This window comes from Herpailurus yagouaroundi, unplaced genomic scaffold (genome assembly GCF_014898765.1).
Source record: "Herpailurus yagouaroundi ecotype Mexico unplaced genomic scaffold, PumYag 254, whole genome shotgun sequence".
NCBI lineage: Eukaryota > Metazoa > Chordata > Mammalia > Carnivora > Felidae > Herpailurus > Herpailurus yagouaroundi.
In genome coordinates, this window is record NW_024412471.1 from 153,165 (window position 1) to 171,230 (window position 18,066).

Below are 18,066 nucleotides of genomic sequence, written 5' to 3' on the forward strand. Positions count from 1 at the left end.
TTGTTGAATGACTGAATTAATGAATAATAAATATGCTATTTGGCTTAGTTATATGCCTTCCTTCCACAACTAAGAGTTGAAGATTCAAAGTCATTTTACTCAATTCACACAGTGAAAATTGTGGCAGAATTAGAACTATACCTAAGGTCAATTGATTTCCAACCCATTGTTTATGCCTGGGGGTGGGCAGAGGAGGAGAGGGACACAGGTAGCAAGAGGAGAGCAGATTCATTCAACACCACCCCCTTGGGGGCACAACATCAGAGTTAAGCATCTATGTCTGCACCCAGATCATCTGGTTTATATTCCAAGTTCCCTTATTTATTGGTTGCACAAAATTAGGCTTGTCACTTGTTTTCTCTGTGCCTCAATTGCTCATGTGTAAAACGTGATAAATATTAATTCTATTTCCTAAAACTGTTGTGAGGATTAAATAAGTAGTATGTATATGGTAATAGTAGAGTGTTCCTCCACAGTAAGCTCTGTGTAAATACAGATTATTGCTGTTGCTCTTTGTGCTATTATTGTTGTAATATTTATAATAATAATAATATTTAATATTTGGGTGGTTCATTGTCCCTTGTTATAATATTTATATAATTATTTATTATTGTTGTTATTTGGTTAGTTCACTATCCTTTATTGTAATATTTATAATAATTTAATGGTAATTATTTGGATAGTTCAGAATTCCTCAGTGATGAAAACCTACATTTTTATTTCTCGAAAGACTTACAAATAGTCTTTCCAAATACCAGTAAATGCCAAGAGAATTTGTCAGGACCCAGACAAGCTGGTTTCACTATCCTCTTTCCACCCTACCCCCAGGACCACCACCACCTCCTATAGAAATCTCATGGGGCATGCATGGGTTGAGGCTGTAGCTATGACAACGGATACTGAAATGGATCAGACAAGAATTCAAGGTGAATTAGAGTCAAATATTTGGGAAATGGTTTTCATATATCGGGGTTACTATATGAAGCTATAATCAGGAAAGTTCCCTACAATTCACTCATCTGAAAGCTATGAGATCAAACTAAGTAGGCACTAAAGACACAGTAGGGCTAGGGCTTGGTTCAGGCAGGGGCTGAGTCTGCATGGGGCTTAGGGTGTGGCATTCACTGCTAGTCCTGTGGCAATAGAAACAGGACAGAAAGGAGGATCCTGGGAAGATGGCAGCGTAGGAGGAAGTTGGGCTCACCGCGCATCCTGCTGATCACTTAGATTCCACCTACACCTGCCTAAATAACCCAGAAAACCACCAGAAGACTAGCAGAACAGAGTCTCCGGAGCCAAGGGCAGACGAGATGCCCACGGAAGAGGGTAGGAAGGGCGGAGAGGCGGTGTGCACTCCATGGACTGGCGGGAGGGAGCCGGGGTGGAGGGGCGGCCCGCCGGCCAAGCAGAGCCCCCAAGTCTGGCCTGCAAAAGTGGAGGGACGGATGGAGTGTGTTCTGACAGCAACCGGGACTTGACATCTGGAAGATTATAAGTGAACAGCTCTGCTCGGAAAACGGGAGGGCTGGAAGACAACGGGAGGGAGAGCTGTTGAGCCCCAGACGACAGAGCTCAGCTTGGCGGGGAACAAAGGCGCTCTCCTGCACCATCTGCCTCACCCATCCCCCAGCCAAAATCCCAAAGAGAACAAGTTCCTGCCAGGGAACTTGCTTGCACCGTGCAAACACCCAACGCTGTGCTTCTGCGGATCCATCCCTCCAGTGGCGGGTCTGACTCCCTCCCGGTGCCACAGCACCCCTCCGGAAGCAGATCTCTGAAGGAAAAGCGAGCTGAGCCTGCCCCTCCTGCCCCTGTGCACCTTGCCGATCCACCCCAGCTAATATGCCAGATCCCCAGCACCACAAGCTTGGCATTGTGCAAGTAGCCCAGATGGGCCAGCCACCCCACAGTGCATCCCGCCCCTAGGAGAGGGGAAGAAAAGGCACACACCAGTCTGACTGTGGCCCCAGCAGTGGGCTGGGGGCAGACATCAGGTCTGACTGCACCCTGCCCACCAACACAAGTTATTCAAGACAGCACAGGGGAAGTGCCCCACACTCCTGCACCACTCCAGGGACTATCCAAAATGACTAAACGGAAGAATTCCCCTCAGAAAACGTCCAGGAAATAACAACAGATAACGAACTGATCAAAAATGATTTAAACAACATAACAGTGAATTTAGAATAATAGTCATAAAATGAATCGCTGGGCTTGAAAACACTATAAAGGACAGCAGAGAATCTCTTGCTACAGAGATCAAGGGACTAAGGAACTGCCAGGAAGAGCTAAAAAATGCTATTAACGAGCCGCAAGATAAAATGGAGATGACCACAGCTCAGATTAAAGAGGCAGAGGAGAGAATAGGTGAACAGGAAGATAAAATTATGGAAAAAGAAGAAGCTGAGAAAAAGAGAGATAAAAAAAATCCAGGAGTATGAGGGGAAAATTAGAGAACTAAGTGATGCACTACAGAGAAATAATCTACATATAATTGGTATTCCAGAGGAGGAAGAGAGAGGGAAAAGGTGCTGAAGGCATACTTGAAGAAATAATAGCTGAGAACTTCCCTGATCTGGGGAAGGAAAAAGGCATTGAAATCCAAGAGGCCCAGAGAACTTCCTTCAGACATAAATTGAATCGATCTTCTGCATGACATATCATAGTGAAACTGGAAAATACAAGGATAAAGAGAAAATTCTGAAAGCAGCTAGGGATAAATGTGCTCTACCATATAAAGGGAGACCTATAAGACTCGTGACTGATCTCTCTACTGAATCTCTACGAAAGGAATGGCAGGAGATCTTCAATATGATAAACATAAAAAATATGCAGCCGAGAATCCTTTATCAAGCAAGTCTGTCATTTAGAATAGAAGGAGAGATAAAGGTCTTCCCAAACACACAAAAACTGAAGGAATTCATCACAACTAAACCAGCCCTACAAGAGATCCTAAGGGGGATTCTGTGAGACAAAGTGCCAGAGACATCGCTATAAGCATGAAACCTACAGACATCACAATGACTCTAAACTCATATCTTTCTATAATAACACTGAACGTAAAAAGACTAAATGTGCCAACCAAAAGACATAGGGTATCAGAATGGTTAAAAAAACAAGACCCATCTATTTGCTGTCTACAAGAGACTCATTTTAGACCTGAGGACACCTTTAGATTGAAAGTGAGGGGATGGAGAACTATCTATCATGCTACTGGAAGTCAAAAGAAAGCTGGAGTAGCCATACTTATATCAGACAAACTAGACTTTAAATTAAAGGCTGTAACAAGAGATGAAGAAGGTCATTATATAATAATTACAGGGTCTATCCATCAAGAAGAACTAACAATTATGAATGTCTAAGAGCTGAATACAGGAGCCCTCAAATATATAAAACAATTACTCACAGGCTGATGGCTCAGAGCCTGGAGCCTGTTTCCGATTCTGCGTCTCCCTCTCTCTCTGCCCCTCCCCCGTTCATGCTCTGTCTCTCTCTGTCCCCAAAATAAATAAATGTTGAAAAAAAAATTAAAAAAATAAAACAATTACTCACAAACATAAGCAACCTTATTGACAAGAATGTGGTAACTGCAGGGGACTTTAACACCCCACTCACAGCAATGAATAGATCATCTAGACACATGGTCAATAAAGAAACAAGGGCCCTGAATGATACATTGGATCAGATGGACTTGACAGATATATTTAGAACTCTGCATCCCAAAGCAACAGAATACACTTTCTTCTCCAGTGCACATGGAACATTCTCCAAGACAGATCACATACTGGGTCACAAAACAGCCCTTCATAAGTTTACAAGAATTGAGATCATACCATGCAGACTTTCAGACCACAATGCTATGAAGCTTGAAATCAACCACAGGAAAAGTCTGGAAAACCTCCAAAAGCATGGAGGTTAAAGAACACCCTACTAAAGAATGAATGGGTCAACCAGGCAATTAGAGAAGAAATTAAGAACTATATGGAAACAAATGAAAATGAAAACACAACAATCCAGACGCTTTGGGATGCAGCGAAGGCAGTCCTGAGAGGAAAATACATTGCAATCCAGGCCTACCTCAAGAAACAAGAAAAATCCCAAATACAAAATTGAACAGCACACCTAAAGGAAATAGAAGCAGAACAGAAAAGACAGCCTAAACCCAGCAGAAGAAGAGAAATAATAAAGATCAGAGCAGAAATAAACAGTATAGCATCTAAAAAAACTGTAGAGCAGATCAACGAAACCAAGAGTTGGTTTTTTGAAAAAATAAACAAAATTGATAAACCTCTAGCCAGGCCTCTCAAAAACAAAAGGGAGATGACCCAAATAGATAAAATCATGAATGAAAATGGAATTATTACAACCAATCCCTCAGAGATACAAGCAATTACCAGGGAATACTATGAAGAATTACATGCCAACAAACTGGGCAACCTGGAAGAAATGGACAAATTCCTAAGTACCCACACGCTTCCAAAACTCAATCAGGAGGAAATAGCTTCAACAGACCCATAACCAGCGAAGAAATTGAATCAGTCATCAAAAATCTCCCAACAAATAAGAGTCCAGGGCCAGATGGCTCCCTAGGGGAGTTCTACCAGACGTTTAAAGCAGAGATAATACCGACCCTTCTCAAGCTATTCCAAAAAATAGAAAGGGAAGGAAAACTTCCAGACTCATTCTATGAAGCCAGTATTACTTTGATTCCTAAACCAGACAGAGACCCAGTAAAAAAAGAGAACTACAGGCCAATATCCCTGATGAATATGGATGCAAAAATTCTCAATAAGATACTAGCAAATCGAGTTCAACAGCATACAAAAAGAATTATTCACCATGATCAGGTGGGATTCATTCCTGGGATGCAGGGCTGGTTCAACATTCACAAATCAATCAATGTGATACATCACATTAATAAAAGAAAAGATAAGAACCATATGATCCTGTCAATCGATGCAGAAAAGGCCTTTGACAAAGTTCAGCAGCGTTTCTTAATACAAACCCTCGAGAAAGTCGGGATAGAAGGAACATACTTAAAGATCATAAAAGCCATTTATGAAAAGCCCACAGCTAACATCATCCTCAATGGGGAAAAACTGAGAGCTTTTTCCCTGAGATCAGGAACACGACAGGGATGTCCACTCTCACCGCTGTTGTTTAACATAGTGTTGGAAGTGCTAGCGTCAGCAATCAGACAACAAAAGGAAATCAAAGGCATCAAAATTGGCAACGATGAAGTTAAGCTTTCACTTTTTGCAGATGACATGATATTATACATGGAAAATCCGATAGACTCCACCAAAAGTCTGCTAGAACTGATACATGAATTCAGCAAAATTGCAGGATACAAAATCAATGTACACAAATCAGTTGAATTCTTATACACTAAGAATGAAGCAACAGAAAGACAAATAAAGAAACTGATCCCATTCACAATTGCACCAAGAAGCATAAAATACCTAGGAATAAATCTAACCAAAGATGTAAAAGATCTGTGTGGTGAAAACTATAGAAAGTTTATGAAGGTAATTGAAGAAGATATAAAGAAATGGAAAAACATTCCATGCTCAGTGATTGGAAGAATAAATATTGTTAAAATGTCAATACTACCCAAAGCCATCTATGCATCCAATGCAATCCCAATCATAATTGCACCAGCATTCTTCTTGAAACTAGAACGAGCAACCCTAAAATTCATATGGAAGCACAAAAGGCCCTGAATAGCCAAAGTAATTTTGAAGAAGACCAAAGCAGGAGGCATCACAATCCCAGTCTTTAGCTTCTACTACAAAGCTGTCATCATCAAGACAGCATGGTATTGGCACAAAAACAGACACATAGACCAATGGAATAGAATAGAAACCCCAGAACTAGACTCACTAGCCAACTAATCTTTGACATAGCAGGAAAGAATATTCAATGGAAAAAAGACAGTCTCTTTAACAAATGGTGCTGGGAGAATTGGACAGCAACACGCAGAAGATTGAAACTAGACCACTTTCTCACACCATTCACAAAAATAAACTCAAAATGGATGAAGGACCTGAATGTGAGACAGGAAACCATCAAAACCCTAGAGGAGAAAGCAGGAAAAAAACCTCTCTGACCTCAACCACAGCAATCTCTTACTTGACACATCCCCAAGGGCAAGGGAATTAAAAGCAAAAGTGAACTACTGGGACCTTATGAAGATAAAAAGCTTCTGCACAGCAAAGGAAACAGCCAACAAAACGAAAAGGCAACCAACGGAATGGGAAAAGATATTTGCAAATGACATATCAGGCAAAGGGCTAGTATGCAAAATCTATAAAGAGCTCACCAAACTCCACACCCGAAAAACAAATAACCCAGTGAAGAAATGGGCAGAAAACATGAATACACACTTGTCTAAAGAAGACATCCGGATGGCCAACAGGCACATGAAAAGATGCTCAGCCTCGCTCCTCATCAGGGAAATACAAATCAAAACCACACTCAGATATCACCTCACGCCAGAGTGGCCAAAATGAACAAATCGGGAGACTATAGATGCTGGAGAGGATGTGGAGAAATGGGAACCCTCTTGCACTGTTGGTGGGAATGCAAACTGGTGCAGCCACTCTGGAAAACAGTGTGGAAGTGCCTCAGAAAATTAAAAGTAGATCTACCCTATGACCCAGCAATAGCACTGCTAGGAATTTACCCAAGGGATACAGGAGTACTGATGCATAGGGGCACTTGTACCCCAATGTTTTTAGCAGCACTCTCAACAATAGCCAAATTATGGAAAGAGCTTAAATGTCCATCAACTGATGAATGGATAAAGAAATTGTGGTTTATATACACAATGGAGTACTATGTGGCAATGAGAAAGAACGAAACATGGCCCTTTGTAGCAACATGGATGGAACTGGAGAATGTGATGCTAAGTGAAATGAGCCATACAGAGAAAGACAGATACCATATGTTTTCACCCTTATGTGGATCCTGAGAAACTTAACAGAAACCCATGGGGGAGGGGAAGGAAGAAAAAGAGGTTAGAGAGGGAGAAAGCCAAAGCATTAGAGACTCTTAAAAACTGAGAACAGGGGCGCCTGGGTGGCGCAGTCGGTTAAGCGTCCGACTTCAGCCAGGTCACGATCTCATGGTCAGTGAGTTCGTGCCCCGCGTCAGGCTCTGGGCTGATGGCTCAGAGCCTGGAGCCTGTTTCCGATTCTGTGTCTCCCTCTCTCTCTGCCCCTCCCCCGTTCATGCTCTGTCTCTCTTTGTCCCATAAATAAATAAAAACGTTGAAAAAAAATAAAAAAAAAACTGAGAACAAACTGAGGGTTGATGGGTTGGGGGTGGGTGGGTGATGGGTATTGAGGAGGGCACCTTTTGGGATGAGCACTGGGTGTTGTATGGAAACCAATTTGACAATAAACTTCATATATTGAAAATAAAAAAAAAGAAACAGGACAGAAAGGAGCTGTCAGAGAGAAAAGTAGAGTTTCTAGGACCTTCAATCAGAAGGAGAACAATGGAGACAACTATAGGCGCACGTAGGAAGGGCATGCTGAAGCTCCAGGGAGGAGGATGGCAAGTGCGAACTAGAGAGAAGTATGGAAGTTAACGTGTGTGTGTATTGTGTGCATGTGAGAGAGAGAGAGACATATGTGTGTGTATGAGAGAGAGGTTTGTGTGAGAGAGACGTGTGTGTGTGCATGTGTGTGTAAGAGAGAGATGTGTGTGTGTATGTGAGACAGAGACGTGTGTGAGTGTGTGTTAGAGAGATGTGTGTGTATGTGAGAAAGAGACGTGTGTGTGTGTGAGAGAGAGAGAGACGTGTGTGTGCATGTGTGTGTTAGAGAGAGGCATGTGTGTGTGTATGTGAGACCGAGAGAGACGTGTGTGTGTGTCTGTGAGAGAGAGAAGTGTGTGTATGTGAGACAGATGTGTGTGTGTGCGTGTGTGTGTGAGAGAGACGTGTGAGCATGTGTATGTGAGACAGAGAAAGGTGTGTGTGAGAGGCATGTGTGTGTATGTATGTGAGAGAGAGACGTGTGTGTGCGTGAGAGACAGATGTGTGTGTGTTAGAGGTGTGTGTGTGTGAGAGACATATGTGTGCAAATATATGTGAGAGACATGTGTGCACATGTGTGTTAGAGAGACGTGTGTGTGTGTATGTGAGACAGAGAGAGATATGTGTGTGAGAGAGATGTGTGTGTGTGTGTGTGTGTGTGTGTGTGCATGTGTGTGTGTGTGTGAGAGAGAGGTGGGGCAGGGGTCCTGTACTTGTCACGTGGTAGATAACACAAGCAGGGGGTGAATGAAGCAGAAAGTCATGTATTAGGCCCCTTTATCTTAAGTCAAGCATATCTCACACCAGAATGAAGAATGGAGATATTTTGTTGGCCACATTTCAAGGATGGGTCAATTCCATCCCTTGTGAACAAAGCTCTAAATAGACCTGAGAGATCTTCTGCTTTCAGGCATCTGCTTTTTCTTCATTGGCCGTCTCTGCCATTGCATAAGCAGCATTTGATTTTAATACAACATGCCTTTTTCAGTGGGAGACAAAACAATAGTGCTTTGTCATTTTCATCTGTGATTGTGTTCTAGGAATGTCGTTAAGTATATCGCTGATCACTGCAAAAAAAATTCCTTTAGATTCCACTGTTAGGAGGGCAATAATTCCCTTGAAGTCTGTATATATTAGACTATTTGTCTCTGTATATTTTATCTTTCAGGAAGCTCAGAACTAATCATTAGTCTGAGGTATAATAACTGTGTAGGTCACAGATTGAATATTTGTGCTCTTTTCTCAACTCACAGTCTATTTCCCATTGCTTTCTGATTTTCCACTTGTAGTTTTATGACAAAGATGCTATGCCCTCTCCTGCTCTGGTTCATAGGAAGAATCCAAACTGGTTCTAACATGTTCCTGGGTATGGAGTGAGGCTTTCTCCTGCCCACAGAGGTATCCACTGATCTCACCTTTTGTGCCAAAGCCATGTAGGAAGAGGGTCTGCTAGGGTGGGATGGTGGAAGGAGGAAACCAAGCAGAGCCTCTGTTTAGGAGATGATCTCTGGTGGGTGAAGGTCCTCATGAAAGACTGTCCGTTTCAATTCAGTCCCTTGATCCTCATGATGCCCTGTCTTTCCCTTGACCCATCCTTACCCAGCCTCAAGGATGCTGGCTCACTCATTCTTTCCTTTTTAATCAATAGTCTTTATAGCCTCTGGAGGAAAGAAAAAATTGCTCATTTAGCATGCACTGACTCCAACGCATTCCACAATTTTGTTTTCACAGTAGAGGACCTCATATCTGCATACTGGGATTGAACAAATATGTGAATGTGTGCAGATGGAAGGAACTAGATTTCTCACTGTTCAAGTGAGAGGTTGTAGATAAGAAAGAAAGAGATGTTGCCAAGAAAGAATTCACTGAAAATTTAAACAAATAGGTATTTATTTGGGCAACTAGAATTGCAATTCCAGAGACAGATTCAGGTAAAAACCTGACTTGTGTTGTGAGAAAAACTAAGAGGCTGCCAGGGAGAGTGATAAAGGAAAAGGGTCATGAGTACAACTGTCATTTAGGTCCTCCATGCAAAACAGGGGTTTAAAACAGGTTAACTTCAGGGTACCTGGGTGGCTCAGTCAGTTAGGCATCTGACTCCAGGTCAGGTCATGATCTCTCAGTTCTTGAGTTCGAGCCCTGCACAGGGCTCTGTGCTGACAGTTCAGAGCCTGGAGCCTGCTTTGGATTCTGTGACTCCCTCTCTCTCTTCCCCTACGCTGCTTGCACTCTGTCTCTCTCTCTCTCAAAAAATAAATAAACATTAAACAAACAAACCAGGTTAACTGGGATTGGTTGGATTAATATGCAAATGAGGGAATGAAACTTGTCAAATCACATTGGCTCCTTCCCAAATGAAGAATGCAAACAATTCAGGGGCCATAATGAGGAGGGAGTTAAGTTCAGGCTGAGCTTAACTTTTCACAGCTGGCAAAAATTTAGTTTCTCCCATAAGGATGCACATAAATTTCTCTCCTTTGGCCTCCTAGCTAGGCTTGCTTGCTCCATTTTCAAATCTCCTTTTACAAAGTCTAGAATAAACCATGGGACATTGAATTAATGTAGACATTATGAACTCATGTTTAGCTTAATATAGATACAGAGGGATTATGACTAAAATAATTATAGGTATGTGTGTAGATGCTGGTTACTATACACACATATATTTCCAAGTACTGAGAAGTGATGACACCCCAGTAGTAAGGAATAAACCAGCTCTCAGATCTTGGTTTACAATCAATTTCCCAATAAAAGAAACCAGGGGTCGTAATAAAAATAGCTGAATCTAGGTCTGGGTCAGAGGTTATACAAAGTGAGCCTGAAGCATATGATACATAGTGCCCTACAGTAAGGATGTGCTTTAAAAAAAGGACACAGGAGCTGACTGAGAGAGGTCCCAAAGCTGGAAGGTTATGAACAACAAAATAGAAAGCATGGCATTGGATTACAACCCAAAATTTAATATAGTTATCCAATATCCATGAGTCAATACTGATATTAATAAATGATGTTAGAAAGAGAGAGAGAAAGAGAGAGAGAGAGAAATATGAACAGACAAATCTTACAGAAAAATTCCAAATAACTTATAGATACTGTCCCTTCAAGGAGGTAGAGTGTAACTCCCTACCTCTTTGAATGGGCTACACTTAGTGACTTCCTTACAAAGAGAAGAGCATGGAAAGGGAAAGAAAAAGAGGACCTTTACATGGAAAACCTGCAAACACTGCCATAGACAGATGGTGAGAATCAGTGTCAACAGTGAGGTCATGTTGATAGCATGTACCCTTGATATAATAGGATGAGAATGGCTTTATTCCTGTGATTTTCCTCCCCCCAAATCCATAATCCCATTCTAAGCACTAGAAAAACACACCACACAAATCCCAGTTGAGAGACATTCTACAAAATACATAACTAGCACACCTCAAAACTCTCAAGGTCATCAAAAATAAGTAGTCTAAGCATCTATCACAGTCAAGAGGACCCTAAGGAGACAAGACAACTGAATGTAATGTGGTGCCCTAAATGGAATCCAGGAACACAACAATGACATTTAGTAAAAATTAAGGAAACCTGAATAGAGTATGGATATGGACTTTAGTTGATAATAATACAGGGGCACCCGGGTGGCTCAGTTGATTGAGCATTTGACTCTGGCTCAGGTCATTATCTCACTGCTCGTAGGTTAAAGCCCCAAGTTGGGCTCTGTGCTGACAGCTCAGAGCCTGGAGCCTACTTCATATTCTGTGTCTCCCTCTCTCTCTGCCCCCCCTCCCCCACTTATGATCTCTCTGTCTCTCTCAAAAGTAAATAAACATTAAAATTTTTTTAAATTTTTAAATAAAAAACAATATCTTAATATTAATTCTTTAATTGTAACAAACATACCATGCTAATGTAAGATCTGAACCACAGAGTAAACCACATGCAGTAAACATGGGAAATTCTCTATACTATCTTTGCAACTTTCCTGTAAATCTATAACTATTCTAAATAAAAAACCTATTAAAAAATTAAGTGCATGCCAAATATGTTACAACTAATATTTATTGAGCTAAATATGTCAAAATGTTACCTATGACATCATATATAATCCCCTCCACAGCCTCATGTGGCTACTATTATTTTACCTAATTTTAAAATTTTTATTTTGATGTTTATTTATTTTTGACAGAGAGAGTGTGAGCAGAGGAGACACAGAATCCGAAGCAGGCTCCAGGCTCTGATCTGTTAGCACAGAGCCCGACTTGGGGCTTGAACCTATGAACCATGAGATCATGACCTGAGCCAAAGTCAGACACTCAACCAACTGAGCCACCAAAGCACCCCACCTAATTTTTAGATGAGAAAACTGAGGCCTAGAAAGGCACAGAAACTTGCATAAGATCACAGGGTTTTCAAAGATTTGAAATGGGTTTCATTTGACTGGGGTCTGAACATGTTCTTGTTCTGTTAAGGAAGGTTTGGCCTCAGATTCACACAGATGTGTGTAAAAATGGGATGTGATTTCCTTTGTTTTTAAAATAAAGTAATACATTTACATGCAAATTAAAAATCAGGTAATCCAATAGGTTGTAATATGAAAAGAAATGTCTCATTCTAAATAATCAGCGTATGCATTTATTTCTTTGTCTCCTTCTAGACATATCTATTCACTTCCCCAATGAAGCACAATGGACCACGTTCACCATCCCATCCCACCCTCCCTTTTATTTAGACATGTTTTACTTTTCATGCTCCTATTGGCTTACCGCTATAACTTTAAATACTATAACTCAAACCCAGTTTCTTCACCTGCCAAGCTGAGGCAACATTTCCTGACTTCCCATTAAATAAGAGATCACATCAGCACAACATAGCTTCTTTTGGCTTAGGATGATTTTGTTTTCATATTTTATTTGTGACAGCTTTACAGGAAAAAATAAAGCAATGACTTTTTATTACTATTTGTGTTATATCATGGAACACATGGTATGTAGTAACAAAGTATGGTCCACCAGACGTTGTAAAGTAAGCTGCTGAAAACACACTGGACCCAGGGCATAAGCTAGGCTAGCCTCCCTAGAGGTGACCAAGGGGCCAGGCTGGTGAGAGAACGTCGATGGCAAATGGAGACCACAGGGAGCCGGGCACTCTGAGGCAGGGCTGACCTGACCTGAGGCCACTGGGTTCAGTTCAGTTCCCAAGTGAAAATGTCCCTTCTGGAAGGCTGCTATGACTACTGGTTGGAAGAGGACAGAGCCCTGTTGAATGGCTCACCCAGGAGTCTTTCAAAGTCCCTCCAGGAACTCTTTAAAACATCATAGCTTGCTTTCCTAAAAAATTTACATGTTTTTCACTTAGCCCATGTAATACTCCGGTAACAATTTTTAAAAATTAGACAAAAGAACATATTAAATATCAAATACTCTGTCAAAATAAAATTACCTAATTAGAAAATGTTGAAAATGTATAACTATTTAACATTCATTAAAAGTGTGTAGTTAGAGTCAAAAGAAAAGTGGTTGTACCACTTAACTGTTTTGGATATCCCTATAAATATAAGATTTTGGATATAAGATGTTTTGCACAAAATGTGAAGTCTACATTTTAATTATTTATTATAGAAAAAATGTAAATGTACAATATTAAAATGAAATCTTACTGAATCCACACCAAAAAAAAATTAACAATATTAACATTTTTGATGTACAGACATATTTAGAAAATGCAAAGATGCCAAATGCAGACCTTTATGAAGAAAAATAATGATCAAATTAGTAGATTTTTTTCAAGGTAGGAATTTCAAAATCAATTTGATGCAGACTGGACACTGTAGTATGCATAATATATAAGTTGAACAGCTACCAAGGGGAATCCAAGTACTGACTGGAGAATTGAGGAGACCAAATATTAAGTAGTACTCTTGTCAAAGAAAATTTGTTTCAGTCAAAACTTTTTTTTAAATTGTTGTTTGGTGAGTGTCTACCTTTGTATAGAACAAAAATAAAAATAGAAGAAAAGAGATTCTTAGATATTACACAATCAACCAAATGTTGACATTTTGCTTTTTTTCTTAGGTAAAAATGAGATTTTTCCACACAGAATTCTCTCACACAAACATAACTGAACATCTAAAATCAAGGATATTTAAAACTTATCAGCCAAATATGGAAGTGCAACCAATGGTATATCAAAATTCATAAGACACTGCTTTATACAATAAATAGCATGCTTTTTCACTTCAAAAAGAGAAGGCATCTAATCTTTTTTTTTTTTTTTTTTAAAGTACAGATTTCATGGCAGTACAATAGGTAGATGCTTGGTAAGTTCCTCAGAAAGTATATTTTTATTTCCCCACAAAGTGGATCTTTCCTTTAGCTATAGTAATTTTTTAACATTGTACTCACTCTTACTCTGTTTAAAAAAAAAATTAACATTTATTTATTATTGAGACACAGAGACAGAGCATGAGCATGGGAGGGGCAGAGAGAGGTGAAGACACATAATCTGAAGCAGGCTCCAGGCTCCAAGCTCCAAGCTGCCAGCACAGAGCCTGACACGGGGCTCAAACTCATGAACCATGAGATCATGACCTGAGCCAAAGTCAGAAGGTTGACTGACTGAGCCACCCAGGCACCCCCACTCTTGCTCTTGAACAAAATAAGTCTCTTTCCCCAAAATGATTTTCTTAAATGGAGGCATTTTAATTGCCTCTAACATGCAATCTTTCTGGAGAGTCTGAAAAAAAACTTCATAGTCTTTGACAATTTTAAAATTCCAACTCTAAAGATTTATCTTAGGAAAATTACTAAGAATAATCACCAATGAGAATGTTTATTTTATTATTGTTTATGGCAAAACATGGAAGCAACATTAAGTCCCCCGAATCAGGGAACTCGTTACACAAATCATGATGCATTCATATAATGGACTATAATAGTGTTGATCAATATTTATTAGCACAGAAGAATATTGACAATTGTACTATTAATTAAAAGATCAGGTTATAAAGTATTCTGAAATTATCCCATTTTGTGACTTTCTTTAGAAAATTTGGAAATAGATCCTGAAATTATTAGCAGGAGTTATTTTTAGGCAGTAAGATTTTTGATTGGTCTTAATCATCTTCCTTATGCTTATCTACATTAATACATCTTTATATGGGTATGCATCATTTTTTTTTTTAAATTTTTTTTTCAACGTTTATTTATTTTTGGGACAGAGAGAGACAGAGCATGAACGGGGGAGGGGCAGAGAGAGAGAGAGACACAGAATCAGAAACAGGCTCCAGGCTCTGAGCCATCAGCCCAGAGCCTGACGCGGGGCTCGAACTCCCGGACCGCGAGATCGTGACCTGGCTGAAGTCGGACGTTTAACCGACTGCGCCACCCAGGCGCCCCTGCATCATTTTTTTAGAGAGAAAAATTACACATTCAAAATTATAATTATATACAATTATGCTCTATCTATATACCTATATAGTGAGATATATGCTAGCAGAGGCAAAATCAGGTCACAGCAGTCAGGAGGATTGCTAAGGTTTCAAAATTGGCATCTTGTGTTTTGGGAATCATAGACAAGCTGACACTCTGCCCTGAGACTAAGCAATAGAATTCATTGGGCTGGGTACTTAGTTAAAAACATATTTTCAGTTTCCCCCAGGAAAATGGGAATCAGCTAAAAATTATCACCTGGAACTTACACTGATATGCAACTACATTGAGCCTCAAGCCTCAAGGCCCCCAGGTACCTCTACTTTATTTCAAGTCTGCCCTACCCTGGGGCAACAGACCCTAGGCATGGGCCCAGACTGTCTTCTAAGGTACAGTCCTTTGGTACCTGGGGTTTCATACCTGGCTTATGAGTTGTTTCATATGATCATCTCACACCTGGAAGTCCAGCCAAGTTGAAGCCCATGTCATTGGCAAGTACCCCACTTGTATGTGGAAGGACCATTTCCACCTGGAAAGTTCTTCCCCTTGTTCCACACCCAGCACCAAAGTCTGCTTGTCTTTAAAAGCCTTGTTGAAAACAACTACCCCAGAGGTCTGTTCTCCCTCAAGCAGCATGCTCTGCTTCAGATTTCTCTTTCCAAGACCCAGGAAACCACATTTGATCTGCACCGTCAGGATGAGTCTCTCCCTTCTGTCCTTGACTTTTTGTACTCTTTTCCTCCTTTGAGTTCATACAAAGTGAGAAAAAAAGAAGTATGTCAATCACCTTAAAATTATATTTATTATTATACATATTTCAACCTACAACGTACATTGCTTCTCGCACTAGATTGTAAGCTTTTCTAGAACAGGAACAAATCTCCTATTACATTGAGGAACACAGAGCACAGTATAGAGTAGGTGCTCAACATATGCTTACCACACTGAAGCTGTCAGTGCGAGGATTATGCAACAACATGGGTTGACAGCTATGAGGATACAGAGACAGAAATCTCAAACCATGTGTCTTTGAATCACCAGCATCTTGAAACAGTCAGCATCTTGGGAGGAAGGAAGAAGGTGCAGCCTCCACCTCAGCCCTTACAAGGGATCTCAGGGGTTCATAGCAGCCATAGCTTCAACTCCAAGTTGTTGCTGAGATGAAGGAGTGGGTGGAAGACAGGAGCAGGAGTGCAGCTTATAGGGGCCAGGAAGTGTTTCCCAGTCCAAATGAGAAGGGGGGACCCTGAGCTTCCCAGCGGAATAAAAGCAGAAACCTGGGTAGGGAGAGAGAAACTGTACCTGTGTCCCTCTCCTTCGGGCCAGTCACCTTAGCACTCTTCCTCTTTGATATGGTAGACTGTGGCACCACTGAGGCAGCAGGGTTTCTTGCAGCGAGCCCTCTGAGAGTGTCCCAGACTCTGATCCCCTGGCTTCTGGGAACTGGAATCACTGACCTGGACTCCTGGATGGAGGTCACAGAAAGGAGCAGAGTAGGCAGGGTGGGAGGGGTTTGGGCACTGGGGAGGGGTACATTTGGGAGCAATAGGGGGCTCCCAAGATTGCTGCTTCTGCTGTGACATCAGTGGGCTAGTGAGTGGAAGCTGGAAGGAAAAAGAGCATTGGATTAGGTCAGGGCCTTGATTCTTTCTCCATGGGCTGGGACTGTTAAAATGAAGCTGGCATTTACAACCTTCTAAAATCCATCCCAGGAAGGACAGAAATGGGTCTGAGAGGGTAAATTGGGGGAGTGAGCCATGGTGGGAACCCTCAGGGGACCCACTCACCAACAACTAAGCTAATAACTTATTCTTCTTAAACAAAATGCAGCTGAGTTGAGCAGACCATCCACTTTCCCAGGCCAGTGTCCACCATGTTCAAGTGTGAAGGAGAAGCAAATCTCTACTCTTTCTTCACTCAGTCTTACTTTGCTCTGAGTGTCCTAATCCTGCTTGTATCTTCTTTGCCTCTTCATCCCTCTGTCTTCTATAATTTTCTCCCATGTTAAATAATTTGAGGTCTTTTGCAGGGACCACTTCCCTTCCCTAAAGCTCTCTTACCTGGTGAGAGGAGAAATCAGGCCTGCTTTTGCAGCACCTGGGTGAGGGACATCCAAGTGTCTCCCCACCCAGAAGTAGTATCACCCTAGAGGAGGATGTGTGGACGAATCATCCAAGAAGGAGTCTGGAGGCCTTTTATACATCCTCCAGTGAAGACTTCAGGTTACATGTTATTGGAAGACAGCTGTGAGTGGACTATTTATGTGAATGTTTCACAATTCCCAGGACTGGATTCCTCAGTGGCACGCAGCAGAATGTGGGTCAAAGGAATCCCATGTGAGTGAACAACCAGAGGCTATAGCCTTCAGAGTGGCCTGAGTGGGCTGGGTACACTGGCCAAGTCTAGATGACATCTCTGGGGACCTGAGAGGGACATGATGACTATGGAGATGTCTCTAGGATTGATAAGGAAGGACTAGGTTAAATGCCACCCAAGTGTGAGGAAGACACTTCTGGTCCACCCCTACTCTCTATCCATGCTTTCTTCCACTCAGCTCAAGGCCACCACCTCCATGAAGACTTGCCTGGTCTGCCAGACCACATCTGAGTCCTCCCTCCTCTGAATGTCAGAGATACCTCTCACAGACTTTTTAGCTGCTCATAATCAAGGTGACCTACATATTTGTCCTATCATCTTTGTTACACAGTTACTTGATGACAAGATCTTGCCTTTATCATTCTAAATTCCTAGGGCCTGATTCTGTCCTTGACATAAATGTTCATTAATACTTGTGGGATGGAATAATCTATGTGCCATTAAAATAGACTTTGCATGTGGGGAGAACAAAAAATAGGAGAAAAACATAAAAAAACCCACTTGTTTTTTGTTTTGTGGGCCAAATCTCAACTTCTTGTATCCCCACCTAAGACTTCTAGGAACACCCTTTCATAAATAGTACAGAGAAATTGGTGGGTGGACCTCACCTTAAAGATCAAGCTGTGAATAGTGTGGAGAACAAAACATTCATAAACCCTGCTACCTCTTAATGAAAAGTGGAGTTGCTTATGTAATTATAGAGAGACCCCAAGGAAAAGCTTTTTACAGAGT

General features: G+C 41.2%; 1 protein-coding gene across 1 annotated transcript; it reads right to left on the bottom strand.

Moving 5' to 3' along the window:
- Window positions 1-1,107: 1,107 nt before the first annotated feature.
- On the bottom strand, window positions 1,108-17,175 carry LCE6A (late cornified envelope 6A). Its single transcript, XM_040461100.1, is given in 3 exon segments — window positions 1,108-1,133; window positions 16,289-16,562; window positions 17,019-17,175. Coding segments are annotated over 2 exon segments (279 nt in total). The 5' UTR covers window positions 16,542-16,562; window positions 17,019-17,175.
- Between the last annotated feature and the right edge of the window lie 891 nt (window positions 17,176-18,066).